Consider the following 20,022-nt stretch of genomic DNA (forward strand, 5'->3'; position numbering starts at 1 on the left):
AGTGTTTTTATTGATTGACTGATTTTTGAAGTGATAACTAAGCTTGGTACAGTGCAGCTTGATAGCTCAAGAGTTAGGCAGCCTTAAGGTTCAAGTCCTGACTCGTCCCACTTACTATTTATTTACTTAACAGAGAGCAAGCTGCTTACTAGCTCTGAACCTCAATTTCCTCTTCTCTAAATGGGGATGACAGTGTTGTCAGGACGATGGAATAAAACAATGCATGCAAAATAAGATGATGGACAGGACCTGACACATAGTAGTGTTCGATAAATAATAATTACCAATGGGGATTGGCAGAATTGACAATGCACTGTCATGTGCAATAGGCTTTTGAAATTTCAGGACAGGTCATTACAGCTACCTCCCCCCCGCCTTTTTATAGAACATGCATTTGAATCAGTGAATAAGGCACTTACTCAAGATCATACAACTAGAAAGTTGTACACCTAGGGCTCTCTCTCAAGCTATTTGAACTCCAAGTCTGCGTGTTTCTTACAATACAAGGTTGCTTTTTTCTTGAGAGAAGAGAGCAGTGAACCCCAAGGCATGGTGAAAGGAGATTTAAAAACACCTCTTGATTTCCATCTTCTCCTCTTTGATATGAGCAATTGTTTTCTCAGTTTTATGCAAATTACATAGTGCAAAGCAGGCTGAGCATCTCCTCATACCTGGCTGCCATCTTTAAGCCCCTTCTATGTTTATCTCCTACAGAGCCCCCCTGGGAAGCAGGTAATTCCTGTATGAGCCATAAATATAATGGGAAGAGAGAGTCTTGAAGCTCCAGAAAACCCTTGCATCAAACAGCCTCCATCCACACTGCCTTCCTTCCCAACTTCCTGCTGTGGCAAAAGGCAAAGCCACAGCAACCCCCACACAGGCCAACCCAGCCAGGCTGTGGCTGAGCTTCGGAGGATCATAGGGCGATGTCTGAGAATGTGTGTTGTCACAAGTCACTGGGTTTTGGAGTTATTTGTAACACAACCATATCACAGCAAAAGCCAGCTAATATACCTGTCACACCTTGGGTGGGAGGCACTTACCCCGCCACAACAATCTCGAAGTCCCCATCGTGGTCCACATCAGTGACTGCCACACCGTAGTTGAGCTGAGTGGGGTTGCTGTCATAGTCAGGGGGTAGAACTGAGTTGGTGACTGCAGTGAACATGGGTTCGGCCCTCTGGGACCCCTCAGTGGGGGGCAGAAACCACAGCAGTAGCGGGAACAGTAACATCCTGGACACCTGAAACCAAAAGTCATGAACATTACTGGAAGCTCCTGAAGCCGAAGTTTCCCAGGGAAACCCAGTCCCAGGTCAGCCCAGAAGTGCCTTTCTCTGCTGCGGATATAGCTCAGTGGTAGGGCTCCTGCCTATCGTGTGAGGCCCTGTCGCACCACACAACACACACACACACACACACACACACACACACACTAAGAAGTGCCTTTTCCCCTCTCATGCCACACTATTCCACAAGACTTTACAGACCTTTCTCTACATTGCAACCTGCCCCATCACGGTGGAGCACCTTGTCCTGTTCTGCTTTCTCTTTCTATAGCGCCTATCACCGTAAAACATACAATATAATTTACTTACTCATTAAACTTATTTATTATCTTCCTCTGCTACAATATAAGCTCCACTTGAGCACGGAACTTTGTGTGTTTCATTCACTGAAGGACACCAAGCCAAGGGCAGGGTACATAGTAGGCACCCAATATGTATTTGAGGAAGGAAAGAAGGAAGGAAATATACATAAGCATCTTCCACATTCTGGGAGAAATATTGAAAAAAAAATGCAGAAAATAACCTCTCTCAAAGAGTGCAGAGGTGAGGCTAAGACCCCCATGAGCATCCAAGCCTAGAACAGCAGAGGCAGTGGGCTGTCTTTCTGTGGGATGTTGGGACTTACTCCAAAAGCAGCCTGAGGGGAATCTGTGACTTGCAAGTTCCCTGAGCCAAGATCCCTCCCAAAGGCAGCTGGCCATTGCCTCCAGACCAAGAAGCAGCCAGTCAGGGGATGCATTCCAGCAAGGTCTGGCGGGTAGCACATCATTCACTTGGAGAAATTAAACCATTGCGTGCGTGTTTTATTATAAATTAATTATGTATAATGCATTGTATAATTCATTATTATATCTCTATCATAACTCAGGGTGTTGCCAAGCAGCCTGGGGCCATGGGAGCCGGTGGCACTCACCCAGGAGACAGATGAGAACGGCCAGGGAGGTGGAAGGACTCCTCCCTCTCTGAGCCTGAGCAAGGGAGGCACTTGGAATGCTCCAGATGGCGCCGCCCTGAGACTCTGCCCGCAGGCGTAGAATTAGACCTCAGAGTGTTCCAAAAGCTTGCTGGGATATCTCACAGAGTCTGTGCAGGCCCAGTCCTGCCAGGCAAAGTGTATCTTCCCGCCTTCGGAAGGCAGCAAACCTCTTCCTGATGGGACTTTTGCTGCTGGTTCGACAGTGCGTCTGGCGGCTGAGAACAAGGTTGACTGAGACTGACGTCTTAATGAGGGAAGAGCAAGGAAGATCTGAAGACTTCTCCCTACATGGAGACAGACGCTCCTGCCAGCAAATGAGCTTGCTCCAGGTCAAAGGCCCAGAGACAAAAATGAAAGGCCCAGGCGCTGCCTTCAGAGCCAAGATCGGAAGCCTCCCTGGTGCCCGGCTGGAGGAGAGGCCAGAGAGAGACCTGGGGCGGGGCTCCAAGTGCAGGGCAGAAACTGCTGGTGAGCCTTCAGGGGAAGGAGGTCTTGTGGCATGTTCGTCCGGTGCATGTTGGGAGTTGCACTACCAGATCTGAGTTCATTTCAAAGAACAGAGACTTCTGAACAAGACAGCAGCTTCTACTGGACTGTCTAGGCACGAAAGGCAAATGCATCACCATAAGAGTTGTAGGACTTGGCAGGCAGTTTGACTGGATAAAGGAAACTCATAATTGGATAATGAGTGGCTGGGTTGGGGGGGGGGAGATAAAGAGTGCTTAATAACCTGTGTAAAGACGTGATGAAATGTAGCATGGGTTGGAAAGTCACTGGACTTTTCAAGGTATGACTTCTATTGAAGGGACAGCAAATGAGTTTCAACTTGAGAACCAAAACCAAGAGACTGGCAGCGGCTAGGAAGAGTTATCAGCTTACAACATCTGCAATGAGTGTGGAAGAGGAAAGTGGCATTGGGTGTGCCTTCCAGATGCAAGTTAGTTCCTTAGAAGCATATACCTACTATAATTTGGGTCAGTGCCACCAGGCATTGGATCCTGTTCAAGTAATATAAGCCTGACTGTTAGAAATTTTCTAATGAAGACTGTGAGGGGCAAGAACTGTGATCCAGTCTCTTACTTTCTATCTGTTCTCTGAAAAGTTAAGCTTTTAATGAAAGGAGCTAATTGGGGGGAAAAAACTATTCTGTGTTACTCATTTCCAGATAAATAACTAAAAGCAAGATGAAAAAGAAACAGGGCACCTCTAGGTCAACCTCTCTTTTTCTTGGTGATCTTGAACAACACACTCTTTTGGGTCCCAGGTTTCTCCTCCAAAATGAAGGCTTGGAGATCTCTAAAGGTCCTTCCTGGTTCTAAAATTCTGTGATGGATTAAAGGATTTTCTTTGGGAAAAAGACCTTCAGCAACCCCTGCCCCCAACACACACACAGCTTCTTCTGTAATCTTCAAACCAACCTGTACGATTTTCTTTTCTCAGCATATTAAACATGTTTGAATAAAATAGCTTTCCAGGAGGGTCCTACAGTAGTTCCCTCAAAAGGTCCAAGGCTAGAGAGAAACACCAGCATGAATGTGGATCCTGAGTTCACTCAGAAGGCAGAACCTGTGGGGGGGGGCTCTCCCCTGGCAAGCGGGGCAGGGGGAATATGTTCTTTACATTTCATTCTCCTGACATGCCAAAGTCGGCCCAGGTACCCACCGTACCCACCGGGGCTCCTTGGTACTAGTAGAAAGTTAGCTGGTAAGGGGTGTGCTATCTTGATGGTGGATAAGGAAACAGTCCCGATGAGGAAGTTTAGGAAACGGTCTGATAAGTAGCAACCTCTCATCTCAGGACTCAGATGGAGGAAATCATCAAAATGCTCCTCCACACCCTGGCTACCCAGAATGAACCAGGGACCAGAGAATCAGCACGGGAGTCTGTTAGAATGCAGAATCTTGGGCCCCACCCCAGACTTAACAGACCAGAATATGCATTTTAATAGGATGTTAGGTGAACTGAATGCACATTAAAATGAGAAAAACATTGCTCAGTCTTGGCTGTACATCAGATTCACTCGAGGAGTTTTTAAAAAATTCTCACGCCTGACAATGATTCCTTGGATAAGACATCCAAAGCACAGCCAGTGAAAGAAAAAGTAGATAAAATAGGCTACGTCAAAATTAAAAACTTCTGGGCATCAGGGACTAGCAAAAGAATGAAAAGACAACCTATAGAATTGGGGGAAGATATTTGCAAATCATAAATCTGATTAGGTACTAATATCCAGAATATATAACTAAAAAACTCCTAGGACACAACAGAAAATGAAAGTATTTGATTCAAAATGGGCTAAGGACTTGAATAGACGTCTTACCAAAGATATACAAATAGCCAGTAAGAAAATGAAACATCACTAACTACATAGTAAATACCAACAAAACCACAGTGACATGTCGTTTCACACCCATTAAAATGGTTGTGATTTAAAAAAGAAAAAAAAAAAACAATGTTGACGAAAATGCTGGTAGGAATATAAAACAATCCAGCTGCTGTGGAAAACAGTATGGTGGTTCCTCAAAAATTTCAAAATAGAATTACCATATGCTTTTGCAAGTCCTCTTCTGAGTAAATACTCAAAACCATTGAGAAAAGATGGCTTAAGAGATATTTGTACACCCATGTTCATGGCAGCATTGTTCACAATAGTCAAAAGGTGCAAGTAACCCAAGTGTCCTTGGATGGATAAGAGGATAGACAAAATATGGCATGTACATACAATGAAATACTATTCAGCCTTAAAAAAGAAATTTGATGTGGATGAATCTTGACCTTGTACTAGTGAAGTAAGCTAGACGCAAAAAGGCAAATGTTGTTTAATTTTACTTCTGTGGGGTATCTAGAGTAATCAAATTTATGGGCAGAAAATAGAATGTGGTTTCCAAGAGCTGGAGAAAAGGGAGAAAGTAGAATTAGTGTTTAGTGAGTATAGGGTTTCAGTTTGGGATGATGAAAAGCTCTGACAACAGACCGTAGCAGTGGCTGCACAACAGTGTGAATGTACTTAATGTGACTGACCTGTTCACTTAAGCATGAGGAAATGGCAAATTTTATGTTTTGTATATTTTACCACAATCAAAGATGAGATGCCCGCATCTCATCCCAAGATCCTATGACTTAATTGGCCTAAGATGCAGTCTGTGCTTGGATTTTTAAAAGTTCCCATGTGATTCTAATATGTTGCAAAATTTCAGAAACACTATTCTATACCAGTGCTTCAGGTTCCTCAAACTTGAACGTGTGCATGAATCTCCTAGTGGCCTTGTTAAAATGCAGATTCTGATACAATAACTCGGCTGCAGAGCCCAAGATTCTGTATTTCTAGCAAGCTCCCAGGTGGTGTAGGTGATGCTGATCCATAAACCATACATTGAGTAGTAAGATTCTTTACCACAGCTCCCAAAGTCATGAAACCAGGCTGTGTACTACAGTGAAGGTACAAGATTGGTTCAAGAACCTTCTGCTCTGCTTCTAGAACTAAGGAATTGAAATCAGTCACTAAGCAATGCAATCCCCAGGGCCACCCAGACTCAGGTCTTGGAACACTCAAAGTAGTAGCTGTCTTTAGTTCAAGGTCAAATTACCACAATGGATTCGGAAGGACAAATGGATTCTGGTTCTAGGTTTTGTGAAGAGGTGAGAAGAGGGGAAGAGTTGAAACTGGAGGGGGTCAGTCCAAGGAGACAAGAGATAGATGTTATCGAAAATGGGATATGAGCAGGAATTTGTAGGCCAAGACAGGGACACATGCCAATGTGTTCCCAGAAACCACCATAGGAAGTGCCCTATTACTATTTGTTGAAGTAAGGAAAGAAGGAAGGAGTCCAAATAATAATATAAATCAGCAGAAACCATTTGCGACTCATCATAGGTGTCTAGAAACTTCTTTCTCTAAATCAATGCTTCTCAAACTGAAATGTGCTTGACAATCACCTAAGGATCTTGTTCAAATGCAAGTTCAGGTTCAGTTGATCCGAATGCCTAACACACTGTCATGAGATGCTCGGGTCGCTGTCTGCAGACCTCACGTTCAGGAGCAAGGGTCTTGACAGGTGGCTCCCAACCCCAGCTACTCAACAGAATCACCTGGGGAGCACTGAGAAATAAGCTGCTGCCTGCGCCCCTCTCCCAGAGTGTGATTTAATTGGTCTAGGATGGGGTTTGAGCACTGTATCTTTAGAAGCTTCCCAGATGATGTTAATGGGCAGTCGGGTTGAGAAGCACTGCCCCAGACTCGTGGTCCCCCCATGGGAGTGTAAGCTGCAATCTGATTTGAAGTGAAAAATGTTTTTGCTACTAAAATTCATCATCGGCTTGTTGAAGTATTTGAAGAAAATCTATTTAGCCAGAGAGTGTCAACAGAAGCGGGGGATATGAAGTTTGAGGAAGAAAGCACAGCAAGTGGATACTGCCTGAAGCAGAAGGGCCACGGGTGCCCGGAGTGACCTCGCATTTGATATGGCTGGCTCGGGAAGCCTCCTGTCACACTACTGTGAACATCTGAATCCTTTGGGAGAGCAGGTACGAAGGTTAAAAATAGAAAGGAAAAATGGGTTGAACTGAGCATTTCTGTTTTCTTGAATGCTGTGCATCAAGCACCTACGTGGTAGAGTACTATCAGTGGTACTCACTGGTGGGGGTAGCACCTAAATAATATGCCGAGTACTACGTGGTATATAGCATGTGCTAGTACACAGCACCAGTACTCTAGTACACAGCACCAGTACTCTAGTACATAGCACTAGTGCTCTGGCACACAGTGTGTAGTACTCTATGCACTATCTGTTAGAGATGCAGTGAAGACTAGGATGTAAAGATGAATGAAACCTGGTCCGTGCCTTGCAGAGCCCTGCCAACAGGCAGTGGAGCAGGTGTGATGCCCTGTGTGGGGGCCATGGATGGCTGTCCAGGATCAGAGCAGCCCAGAGAAGGCGAGACTAAGCAGCAAAGGCAGAGCTTGGGCATAGGGGCACAGGGTCAGAGCACATGGTGCCTCAGTAAGGAATGTGTGCTTCTCGCACAGACAGGGGGAAAGCGGGAAGAGACTGGTCTTCGTAAGGGCCAGAGGTGGTGGAACTTGTGGTTCAGGCTGTAAGAAGAATTGCTTCATCGTAATAATTTCTTTAAAATGCTCCATAAGCAAACTTTTTGAACAATCCTCAGCAAGATGAAGAGAGCCCAAAGCCTAGAGTCAGCGACCTGAATTTGAAGTTCAAGCCCACCGCAAACCAGCCAGTGACCTTGGTGGGTTGTTCCACCTTTCTGGTCTCCTGTGTCTTCATGTGAAACTGTTCCACCTTTCTGATCTCCTGTGACTTCATGTGAAACGTAGGCTCGCCTGACCTGCCCAGGGGTTAAGTGAGTCCCAATGAAGGCCTGGCAGGGAGCCTGGTGGGAGGCAGCCTCGAGGCTCATCTCCCATAGTGAAGGGTAGAGAGTCTTCATACATTGGCTCAGGGTCACATGCAGCCAAACTCAGTTTTCTGTGGCCTCGGGACTTTCCTGAATTGGGTCTGAAAACTGGTAACCAAGCAACCTGGATTCTCCACTGTGGGGTCAGGCAGCTTACAGCAGAGGCTTCCAGGGCAATTTCCAGGGCAAGCAGTTCTTTTGCAATTATCCAAGGAGCAAGGACACACCCCAAGCACTCACAAAAGCAAGAGGCTGGAAGGCTTCAGATGTTGATAGCGAGCAGAGTAATGCAGACCCCTTCCAGACTCTTGTCAGAGAGCTGGGGCACAGGGGAGAGAGGCAACCACGGAACACTCTGCCCTGCACCGGCCAGGCCACCAGGTCCACACAGAGACCCACAGAAGAGCTAATGGATCTAAAACCACATCGGTGAAGAGCTGACAGATCCGCCTGGCTCATTCACCCATAGCCACGCTTCCCACAGACCTGCAATAAACCTGGCCTTGAGCTGGGTGCTGGGGTCAAGGGGAGAAAGGTATTCAATATGGGATCACAGAGAGACCCAAGTGATCTGGTGGGAGGAGCTGATAAGCACCTTCCTGATGGCGGGTGCTGGAGCTGACTTTTGAAGGATGCCAAGGAGGGCAAGACGAGGCTGGAGCAGGCGGGAAAGAAGAGCAATGCAGACAGACGGCAGATGCCTGCAAAAGTCAGGGGATCCAGCTGTGACCCCAGTTGCCCTCCAAGACTGCCTATTTCCAGAGCCCGCTGCTGGGTGAGGAGCTGGCAGGGAGACTCACTCCCCACGCCTCCATTCCCTCTGTAGGACCCTCCTCTGGATTAGAGCGGATGGTCTCCACCAAGGTGATTTTGTTCCCCTTCACCCAGGGACATTTATCAACCTTTGGAGACATTGTGGGTCATCAGACCAGGGAAGGGGGTGTTACTGGCATGCAGTATGTAGAGTCAGGGATGCTGCTGAGCTTCCCACAGTGCACAGGGCAGCCCCACAACAAAGAACCCTCCAACCCCAAATGCCAACAGTTGGAGATTGAGAATCCTGGACTAGAGCACCCCCACCCCCACCTCATCAGACTGGCCACAGAGTACCAGGAGCCTTCCCGGACCTGCCCTGCAGAGGCCACTCTGCCTCGTGCTGAGCTTGACCAGGTAGGTGCCCTGCTCCCACGCACGAGGGAGAGCGTGGGCAGGTGCAGGTGCAGGGATCAGCAAGCTGACAGTCCCCAAACAGCTGTGTCCGTGACAAAGGTGGCATTTCCTCTCCATCTGCCTGAGCCCTGTCTCTCCCACCGCGGTGGTCCTGAGTTTGAATAGGAAATTGGAATGCTTGTTCACACCTCAACTCGGCCACTCACTGGAAAGCTAGTGTCAAACTTGGCTCTTGGTCTTTGTTCCTCACTACTGTGGGGTTGTGGAGCCAGTTGTCCTTTATGACGTCAGAAGGCTGCCCAGTTTTCCCATCCTGCTGCTGGGATCTGTTCCCTTGACCCTTCCCCTGAACAAGAGCAACTCTTGCCAACCCTTCCTTATTTCATCTCACCCACTTTCTAAGTCTCAGAGCTCAATATGTGGCTTCTCAGCCTAATTTGTGGGGTCTATAGGCAAGGCAGACAGAGAGGCACAGAGCTGCAGTTTCACACAGCCAGTCCGGTACGAGGAATGGACAGCCATAATAAAAGCAATTACCTACCACTGACCATGTGCCAGGCACTACTCTAAACCTTCACATGGATGAGTCATTTAATCCACATGGTATCCTTTCGAGGGTCCTTACAGATAAGGATGCTAGGGCACAGAGAAGTCAAGTAACTTGCCCGGGGTCACAAAGCTGGTATTCAGTAAACCCAGAATTTTTATCTAAGCCAATAAGCTTCAGAATTTATATTTATAGGCGCTGCACTAAACAGCTCCCTCACCAAATTCGTCTTAAACCAAGTGAGAATGGAGTGCAGTTGAAAGAGCAAGCATTTCTGCCTGGAGAAGCTGGAGAGGACCTTGAGAGACAGAGGCAACGGTGAGCTGGCCACAGAGACACAGTGGAGAAGCGCTCCAGGCCAAGGAGACAGCATTGCATGGAGGGGAGGCTGGTTCATGGAGGGGAGGCCGGTTCATGGAGGAGAGGCTGGTTCATGGAGGGGAGGCCAGTTTGTGGAGGGTCGGGAGGCTGTGCAGGGCTCGGGCAGGACAGCTGGTGGGAAGGAGTGCAGCTAAGGAGGTTGGAGACTGTGGAGGCGGTGGAGGCACGAGATGGTCTTTGTTCCTCACTACTGTGGTGTGGTGGAAAGAACATGGTAGGGCTGAGCGGGAACTAGAGATCTCCAGCATAGGCAAGGCCCTGGGTCCATCCCCAGCACCACCACAAAAAGAGCAGGCCAAAGAGGAGAACCTGTGCAGGAGGCCAAGAGGGGGCTGGGCTGGACACAGAGGACAACAGGAGGTCACTACCATGGCCCCAGTGAGGGAGGATGCTGAGCTGGCGTGTGCTCACGCCCACTCAGTGGGGACATCTTGTGTGCAAACTTCAAGTCAGGCACTGTCCTGGGCACTAGGACACTGAGAACAAAATGAAGCCCTGCCCCCCGGAGCATATGCTCTGACACCTCAGTTCTGTTTCTCCACCTGTCCCCTGACCTGCCAGCCTGGGAGAAGCTCCAGATCTCAGCACCCTACTCCCACCCAGAAGGCGCCATGTCCTACACATCTTCCCCAGCACCAAGAAAACATGAGGCTTCCTCTGCCTTCCCTCTATCTAGAGAGAAGCTGCAGCAGCACTCAGAGAGGAGATTTGGTCCCTTTCCAGAAAAAGGCAGAAGAAAGCCCAGGGGACCCAGGCTAAAGGGCACTGCAGAGACCACTGAGCTAATGAAATTTTGTTTCTGAAAATGAGAGGACGCCTGGAGTCTCCTAGCCTTATGTGCAGGGTCTACTAGGTTCCTGGTGGGTATGGTTAAGTGCTCAGCCATCCTGCTCTGTAAAATGGGAGGGAAGGCTTGTAGGTTTGCTCTGAGAATGAAGTGGGATTAATGGGTGTTAACTTCTGAGCCCAGTGCTGGCCAGAGAGAAAGCCTAACGGTGTAGATAATGGAAACAATAATCACACCATTACTACTAGTAATAAATGTTTGCTGACGGAACAAATGCATCTCGGGAGATGGAGCTGGGGCATGCAGGTGCTCCCCTTCCAGCAGGATCTGTCAGACGTTGAGCAGAAGGCTCCAGACTGTAGGACTTTGAAGAATAGGCTTGCTTCTGTTACTAATTTGTCTAGGAACCCCAGTGGAGTTCTTTGACTCCTTAAACACTGCTTTCCAAATGCAGGCCCCCCTCAGTAAACACCTTCTTCAAACGTGTAGAAGATGCCTGCTGGCCAGGCATGGGCCCTGGGCCCTGGCCTCACTCAGCGGGGCTGACACTGTGCACCACACACTGGGATAAGTCCAGCAAAGCAACAGGTACAAAGTCCGGGCTGCTGCCTGTGGGAGGGAGGGATTAACGAGTCAGGTGGGTGGAAAGGCTCTCCAGAGCAGGTGAATTGGGATTCCAGGTAGCTGAGACCTATGGATCAAAGGCAAGGATGTGAGACAGCTTGGTGCATGCTGCGAATGCAGCTGGTGCTGCTGGAATGCAGTTTCCCAGACAGGGGGCAGGAGAAAATAGGGACAGGGAGGGGAGAGGATGGAGCTTTGTGTAGAGGCTGCAGTTGGGCCCTGTAGAGCCTGCCATACCAAGGGAAGGAGCCTGGAGTCACACTGCGTGAGAGGTTTTGAAGTCAGACAGAGACATGATCAGACTTGCATTTTCCAAAGGGCATTTTAGCTTTGGGCAGCAGCTTGCAGGCCAGCTAGGCTGTGTTTCTGAGCAGTGAGTGAGAGTGTCCCAGAGGGGATTTGAACAGCATGGGCAGGGGCGGGGCAGGCCACTGGATGACCTCCAAAGTTCTTTTCCAGGCCTGATAGTCTATGGGTCAGGTTTTTTCCCTAAATCATTTAAAATGCATTAGTGGACCTTGCTATTTAAAAGCATCCTCCTGGGAATCTTTCTGTGAAGCAATGATTCACTCCCTAGTTTGTCTTCGGTGGAAATCCAAATTTCCATCTATTCCACCAGCTCCAAGGAAAAAGCTACACGGAGCTCCCTTGAAGAAGCTGGGGGGTGGGGGGAGAGAAAGGGCCTGAGAAGCAGCTGGGGATGGTGAAGAGAAAGAGACCCCCGGCCTTGCCTCAGGTTCAGGACAGGCCATCGTGTGGCGGGTGGGCCCTGCACGTGGCCTCAGGCCCTGCCTGATCAGAGGGGTGCTGAAGTTCACGTGGCCTTGGTGCCAGATGTTGGCTCAGGAAAGAAGCTACAGGGAAGCAGGCCTCACTGACCCAGGCCAGTGTGGAGAGCCACTTAAAAACCAAAGGCCATCCCTATCCCAGAATGGCCACCTGCATTCCCTTATTCATTTGTTCATCCAGAGAACACCTGTTGAGGCCTTTCATAGCCAAGTGCCATGATAGGTGCTGAATCTGTAGCTAAGAACAAATGACACAGTGCCTCCCTATACCAGTGGCAAGCCAGCGTTTTTTCCTTCTTGAGGTTTCTTATTTTCCTACCTGCAAAAGCCCTCCATAGCTTCTTAGATGAAAGGTATGCAATAATGGTTTCCAAGACAGAGGCTGTTCTTAAAGACCAGGGTGAAAGCAAACACGGCTTCACTTAGAACAAGAGCCTGTGGCGGTGGAAAGAGCCTGTCCCCCAACTCCTCTGATTACAGTTGCAGACCTCGAGAGGCTAAGGGACCTGCAGAGCATCCAAAGCAAGGATCGAGGCACTAAGGCCCCCCTGCTTCACTGGGGTAGGGAGGGAAGCAACCTTAGTTTTCTGAGGGAACCCCAAGTGACTTCCTACCTCCGTCCCTGGGTACAAGGAGGACAAGACCAGCTTTGAACCTTCTGCAAAAACCACCACTGATGATGCCCACCCAGGAGGAAAAATGTGGGTTCCCAGGCCTGTCCCCCTCCTGAGAGCCTATCAGGATTTTGCAAGACCGGATGCTTCCTTTCAGACAGACATTAAAGGAGGCTGCGAGGCCAATGCAGAAATCTCCCCCATGGTGGCTGTGCTCCGCTCGGGTAGGTGGAGACTGGCATCGTGAGGGAAGAGGTCCCTGCAGTCATCCCTCCTCTGGTCACAGGGACAGTCCCTGAGCTCAGCAGTGATTCTGTGACCTTGTCACTGTACTTGTCGGGTGCAAACAAAGATAAGAGTAACTGGAAACAACAGCAAGGGTCATTTTACACTCTCTGCACTCTCGATTCTTCTGTAGCTAATTAAAGTAATATGTCAAAATGTCCCTTGGAAGAGATCTTTAAGAATATGTCTGTTAAGTAAACAAGGTTTTACTAATTAATGACACGCCTTACCATCCCTCATTGAAGTTCCCTGCAGAATCTCCCAGTGCCAGGAGGGCCGAGTAGGAAAGGGTAGTGGGGAAGTCACCATCTCCCCTTCCCAGAGGGAGTGGGGACAAATCCAGTCACTTGTCATCTGTGGAGCTATCAGTTTCTCCTCCGGATGTTGATCAGATTTCCTGGGCTGGAACCAACTCACAGGGCCAGGGGACTGGAATTTTTCCAAGAAGGAAACGCTTTGCTTCTTATGAAGTCAACATGATTTCTTTCAAGGAAAAATTTCATCTTTTTTTTCTTTTTAAGTGTCTAGCGTTTATGAAGGGCAAATCTTTGGACTTTAAAGGTAAGGACTGTGATATACTTATCTTTTGCGAAGACCACCCCTCATCTCTCTCTCCCCCCCACCCTCTCTCTCTCTCTCTCTCTCTCACACACACACACACACACACACACACACACACACACACAGAGTCATGGGGATGGGGGAATGATTTTGTCCAATATGATACAATGAGTCAGTGGCAAAGCCAGAAATAGAACTTTCCAAACTCCCAAATTCATAATAATAGCAATATTAACAATAGTCTCTAATTTTCCAAGCATTTTCACAGTTCATATTTAATCATTGCAATAACCTGGTGGGGAGTGTTGGTAAGGCAGTCAGTCCAGGAGAGCAGATCTGAGTTTAGGTCAGCTCTGCACTTGCTTGCTCTGTAATCCTGGCTGGTCCCTTCTCCTCTCTGGATCTCAGTGTCCTCAGCTGTGAAACAGGAGAACTAGATGAGAACACTCCCCCTCCTTCTAATGAGCTATGAGGCTGCTTCTCCAGTCCAAGGGTTCTCAACCTTGTCACTATTGATATTTGGAGCCAGATGACATTTGCGGGGCGGGGGGGGGGGCTTTCCTTCATGTCGTTGCATGTTTAGCAACATCCCTGGCCTCTACTCACTAGATGCTTGTGGCACCCCTTACTCCAGTTGGAACAATTTTTTTAAAAAAGTCTCCATGGACTAGGGTTGTGGCTCAGTGGTAGAGTGCTTGCCTCGCATGTGTGACGCACTGGGTTCCATCCTCAGCACCACATAACAATAAATAAAAATAAAATAAAGGTATTGTGTCCAACTACAACTAAACATATATATCTCCAGATATTGCCAAATGTCTGGTGGGTAGAGGCCAAGTAACCTCTCTAGTCACTGCCCAAGGACTTTAAGAAGGTCAAGATCATGACTGATCCGGTGGGAAAAAAAGGTCTTATGGTCCTCTTCTCCAACCCCGTCATACCTTTCTACACACTTTTTGAACACAATCTCTCACTTTTTTTTTCTTTTTGCTATTTCTCATTTCTTAAATGTCCTAAGTGGTCCAGGGTGCATTTGGTGTGATAATGAACCGATTGATTTCATACTTTTTCCTAAGGAGAGTTCACAGGTTTGTGTACCCTAAGCAACTAGTCAGGCTCTCCAGACGTTCCTCGCAGAGTCCAGGCTGGCCTAGAAGTCTGTATCTGCAGCCTGCAGGAGGCTCGGTGAGCACAAATTTGTCAGCACTCTTAAATCACTGGGCTCTGAGGAAGGCTTCTCCCAGCAGAAAGATCCTTCCTTAGGAATCAATAGCTCAGGGCCCTCCATCACATTCAGAATTATCCTGGGACCTGTAAAATTTCTTTTCCCCCAAGCATGGCAGAACCCCAGAGTGAAAACCCTGAGATGGGAGAGGGAGGAAGGCTAGGAGGGAGCCCTGCCAAGAAGGCCTTGTCCGTCAGCCTAGATGTCGCTGTGAGCAGAGGCAGATGTGCAAACCCGGACACTTGGCCTCGCTTGCAGGGGAAAAGAGGACTCTGTGTGGTTCCCAGTGATCCAGCAATAATCTCCCCTTCCAGCTGAATACCTCTTCACAGCTTCCCAAGGGCACAGGCATACGAGAGACCATCTCCCCTGGTCTTTGCTACCCACCCCTCATCACAGGGTCGCCAGCTTCACCACATAGCTGAGGAGAGAACTGAGGCATGCAGGGGTCAAGTTCAAGGTCTCCAAGCCAGTAACTGGTGAGTCAGGTTCTAAGGTTCTGTCTTCACTAATAATAGTGAGAGCAGGTCAGCCACCTAGTGAGGCTCATGAAAGGGACAACTTCTTGTTTGCTCAGCATCTAATGCCATTCTCAAACTCTGTACCCTGCCTCATTAAACAAACATCCAGAAAGTTTGCGCTTTACCTATATCATATGTAGTTATATTCCTCTGGCTCTACCCAGAACTAGACCACTTCACCAGCGAACGCAGGGAGCTGGCCAGGGTCTCAAGCATAGCTCTCAGAATTCCACTTACATAAATGGCCACATTAGCCTCACCTCCCTCCTCTCCTGCCAATGAAGACCCTCTTGTCTGGGAGCCTGAGGGAGGAGAGCATCCTCAAGCATCTTCCCTGGCAACAGGCATCCCTTGGGTGAGCCTTAGGGATAGCAGAAAATTTTTACTCTCAGCATTCTGGCATGGCAACAGTGGGCTCCTCCTGAGGTTAGGCCACCAAGTCTGCTAAGGCCCTGAGGGAACCCTGAAGAAGTCCATACAGCATACAAAGAAATTAGATGAGGAGAGGGAAGCAGAGCGAGCAGCCCATGTGTCACTCAGCAAATCCGCTTCCCAGGGCCTTGCGCAGTGAGACTCACAGAATGGAAGAAAGGGCAATGGAAATGGTAGTATCTTCCAGGTCACCTAAGAAGCTTGAATAAGAGGACTTTGCAAAAATAGGACATCCTAGCACTCTGACCTTGAACTGGGAGCAGCAAGAATTGGGGAATTGGCAGATGCTCTTTGGAAACTGTCCAATTCATCCACCATCTGAGTTTGAGAGATCCCACCAAGAGGGTGTGAAGCTAGGACAGAGAGACTCCACTCCAGCATGTCTTAGCGAGGAAAGGAAGAGCGCCAGGCCTGGATTCCAAGACCATGGTGAGGACCTGGGTACTTCTGGTTCCTAAGTTCATGAATAGAAAGCTGGAGTTGCATGGCTTTTGCCTAGAAGCCCACTTGGAGTCATGAGGTAAGATAGTGGAGGAAAGGGAAACAATACTTAGAGATTTCCATGACCAGTGCATATGCATTCCCAGAATCTTTATCTCCTCATTCTGGATACAGATTTAAAGGAAATTCCCCTAAATTTAATAGAGCTATTAATTTACCAAAGTCTGGTCAGTCAATAATTACCAGTGCTGATGGTAGAGAGAACATATGTTCATCTTCACACTAAAGAGGAAACGGGTCACTGGAGTGGAAAAAGCTACACATAAAGAATCAAAAATCCTAGGACCTAGTCCCAACTCTTCCACTGAACAACCATGTGACCTTGGGCAAGATACTTGCCTTTACTGGGCTTCACTTTTGTCATTGGCAAATTAAGTGCATATGTGAATGTTGGGGATAGGATGAGGCTGCACTAGATACTTCCCAAGGCTCCCTTCTTCTAGCTGATATTCTTGGGTTCTGTGAGCCCTCAAAGAAAAGGAGTTCAAAGAATACACCAGTGCCAAGTACAAAGGAATGATCTCAGAGAGCGGGTGGAGCTGAGTACCAGCTTTGTCTCCTTGCAATATAGTGTGAGCACCTGTCCCATTGCACTTGAGGTCACAGGACCACCTGAAGTTCAGAGAGCATGTGATGGAACGGGTCTAATTGTGTCAATGGCCACTGGTTGAGGGCTCAGGTCTGAGTTTGCTTAAAGCATTAACTTCTATGGCCAGTGAAGGGCAAGAAGTGAGAAAGTCAGTAGTCTTGAGCTAGGTACACTTGGTGCCCCCTACTGGACACCAGGAAACTTGCTTCACCTTTAAGCTCCCACCAACTGGGTAGGCAGCAAGGAAGCTTGAGAACCAATTCTGGCTGTCATAAGATGTTTAATAGAACTACTTCCTTGGCTGGTGTCCCTCTCCCTATAAGAGTCTATGTTTCACTTCTTAGGATTAAACAGGCCATTGGTCCACACATTTACAGAGATACCCCTGTGCAGCCATAGGAAGCCCTAGCCAAACATCAAGGTGTAAAGGAATAAACTCAAGAGTTCAGAACACCAGGTGCAGCCCAGATGGAGAAAAAAGGAAGAAAGAGCAACAAGCAGGTATTTCATTATACAAATCCCCACCGGAGAGAAGGTCTTGGGAAATGCAGCAGAAAAATGTTGACTGCAGGCAGGCAGAGGTTGGAGATGGGGTTTGGAAATGAATTGCCAGCCCCCATAAAAGATCTCCAGGTGTAGGCAGCTATCACTAGAGTTTGAACTCAGCCCTGTGTTCAGAGATGGCGTAGGGTGAAGGATACAGCCCCAACCATGCATCTATAGAGCAGGTAACCACCACCTACCCTGGACCTTCTCCAGAGTCCTTTAGGACCAACTGGAAACTGGACTATTCTAATTGTGGTCCTGTATACCAGCACCAAGACCCTAAACTCCCTTCTTTGTCTCTTAAAATGACTTTTAGGGCTCACTGTCAGAAGGATGTTCTTAATCAAGTCAGAAAGAGAGAAAACATTCCTCAAGGACCATATCAGAACAAGCGCCATGTTCCCACTCTTCCATCCTCCACTTCTCCTTTCCAAAGGCTGAGAGTGAGGTATGATATGACTGTCTGAATTAGCTCTAATTCAGTCCTGGGTATTTCCTGCCCCAAGTTATCAGGGTCCCAAATCTGCAATCCAGCTTTTTCTCTTCCCACACGAGTTCTCCCAGCACTCAAGACAGCACCACGGAAACAGTCCCCTACTCCTGACACCCCCTTGCCTTCTTTTCCACCTGGCTTCACTTGGGAACTCCTGCACCCATCCCAGAAGGTACCTCAAGTGCGACCCAAGAATGTGCCCTGCCTGGAGAACTCAATCACCTCCTGGGACACACAGAAGGCACACTGGATGAACCCACCAGCAAAGGCAACAAGAAACATTAGTCATTCACAGAAGAAGCCCCCACCCCCACCCCGAGGGAGGCTCGCATTCAGGCTGGGATGACTTTGGATTCTTGAGTTGGTTTCTGCAGAAGCGGGACTAACCAGGCTCCCAACTAATGTACTGCAAAGAAGCGCGCTGCATTGCTGGGCATGCCCCCAAGCCCGGCCTACGGCCCCATCAGAACCTCTGTGGGCTTCCACGGTGTCGAGGGGTTCGCCCGGTTCCCCTGGAATGTTTGAAGCAGGCTTGCCTGAGACAGCCTGAAAGCGAGACCACACCTCGGTCCAGCAAAAGGCGGCTGGCAGCTACACCGCGCGCGGGGCTCGCTCCTAGAGCTCTCTGCCACCCAGCGCTGTGCAGAGGAAAGAGCTCGGCTTCCCCGGGGAGGGAGAGCCAGTCCCAGGGGCTCTTGTCCAGCCCCGATGACCCCTCCCCAAGCGTAGACACTGAGCTAAGACCAGTAGCCTCCCCGGCCCGGCCGAAGCTGAGCCTGGCTGGCTGGGTGACTCCGGATACCCCTTGCACAGCCTTCCTCACCTGCTCCGCCCCCTCCCAGTCCCCGTGCCCCCTCCCCAAACACCTGACCTCCAGTGCGCCCCCGACACCTCCTCTGCCAGCTGCAGTCTGTCGCCCCTACACCTCGGCTCCCACCTCCTAGACCCCGACCCGCGGGGAGGCTCTGCGCGCCAATCGAGTCCAGCGCCTCTTGGCAAGTTGGGAGCAAAACCACCGCCTTCGCGGTCTCGGTCTTGCCAGGTTCCCAGCGGCATTCCAGCCACCCCCGAGAGCGGATGGGAACCGGCGCGTAGAGCTGGCGAAACTTTCTCCGCCTGAGGGGGTGGGGGCTCCGGGAGTGGGTACTCACGCCGGGGTCAGCGCAGGGAGTCATCCTCGGGCTCTCTCAGCCCCTCCGCCTGGGGGCGTCGGAGCGCGGGCGCTCGCTGCCGCCTTTGCCGCCGCCGCCGGCGCCGCTGCCGCCTTGCAGCTCCCAGCCCCGGTCCCGGGCTGGCCTCGAGCCTCCCGCCCCGACGCCTCGCGCTCGCTTTATACAACTCCACTCGAGCGCGCCGGGGCTTATGTAAAGGCTGGCGGAGGCCCGCAGCCAATGGCGTGGCAGCTGAAGCCGAGGGCCCAGGGTTGGGGGGCGCCCGCGCAGCCAATCGCGGCCCGGGGAGCCCGGGGAGCCGGGTGGGGGAAGGGGCGCCTCCCCGCGCTGATTTAGGAGCCGGGATTGCGGTGGCAGCAGCCGGCAGCCGGGCTGGCCCGGCGCGCCGCGCCGCGGCAGGCACTAGGGTGGGCGGCGGCGAGGGCGGGCGCCCCCGGCTCTCCGCCGCGCCCCAACGCTGCGTCGCGTAACCTTCAGGAGGCAGTCGGGCCTGGCGAAGGGGGAGAGGGTTCCTCGTGGGGCGCTGGGGGTCCCTGGCCAGCGGGTATCAGAGGTCCCTTGGGAGGAAGCGCCGGGAAGAAATGCAAAGAAGGAGGGGAGGCCGGCGGGCCCCACGACCCCGCCGCCACCCTACGCGCAGGACCGAGATGGTGGCGGCGGGAGCGGGGACACTGCTTTTTCGTTTCCCCGGAGATAGAGATCTGGCGTCTCCGGGCGGACCTGAGCGGCCACGCTAGCAGCGCTGATGGCGAGATTTCGTGCTGCGGAGCGAGCGCCGAGCCGATCTTTATCCAGCCTGGGGACGTGTCCGAGCGCCTCTCCGGGACTGCTCTGTATGGGGAGCAGAGCTTCGCGACGGCCCTAGCGGGCGGGGGGCGGGCGAGCACAGCTCCGGGATCAGGGGCGGCTGCCAAAGCTGCTGCGGACAGCGTCTGCTTCACAAACCCAGCACCCTGCGTCCCGCTCCCCGCGTCTGGCTCCCCGCGCCCCCAGCAGTGTTCCTACCCAACTCCACCCCTCTAGTTCCCACTCCAGTACTGCTCAAGCTGAGCCTGGTCCACCTGCTCTGGCTCCCTGGTGTCCTATCAGCCTCCCTCACTGCTTTGC

General features: G+C 50.2%; 1 protein-coding gene across 2 annotated transcripts in view; it reads right to left on the reverse strand.

Moving 5' to 3' along the window:
* Positions 1-18,917, reverse strand: part of Crtac1 (cartilage acidic protein 1) — a 135,247-nt gene extending 116,330 nt beyond the window's left edge. For both annotated transcript variants that reach the window (XM_076834589.1, XM_076834588.1), the window contains exons 1-2: positions 18,895-18,917; positions 1,044-1,243 (exon numbers count right to left, since the gene is read on the reverse strand). In XM_076834589.1, the coding sequence (XP_076690704.1) occupies positions 1,044-1,234 (191 nt within the window). In that variant the 5' untranslated portion in view covers positions 1,235-1,243; positions 18,895-18,917. The remainder of the gene's footprint in view (positions 1-1,043; positions 1,244-18,894) is intronic.
* Positions 18,918-20,022: the final 1,105 nt, after the last annotated feature.

Source organism: Callospermophilus lateralis, chromosome 15, assembly GCF_048772815.1.
Source record: "Callospermophilus lateralis isolate mCalLat2 chromosome 15, mCalLat2.hap1, whole genome shotgun sequence".
NCBI classification, from domain to species: Eukaryota; Metazoa; Chordata; class Mammalia; order Rodentia; family Sciuridae; genus Callospermophilus; species Callospermophilus lateralis.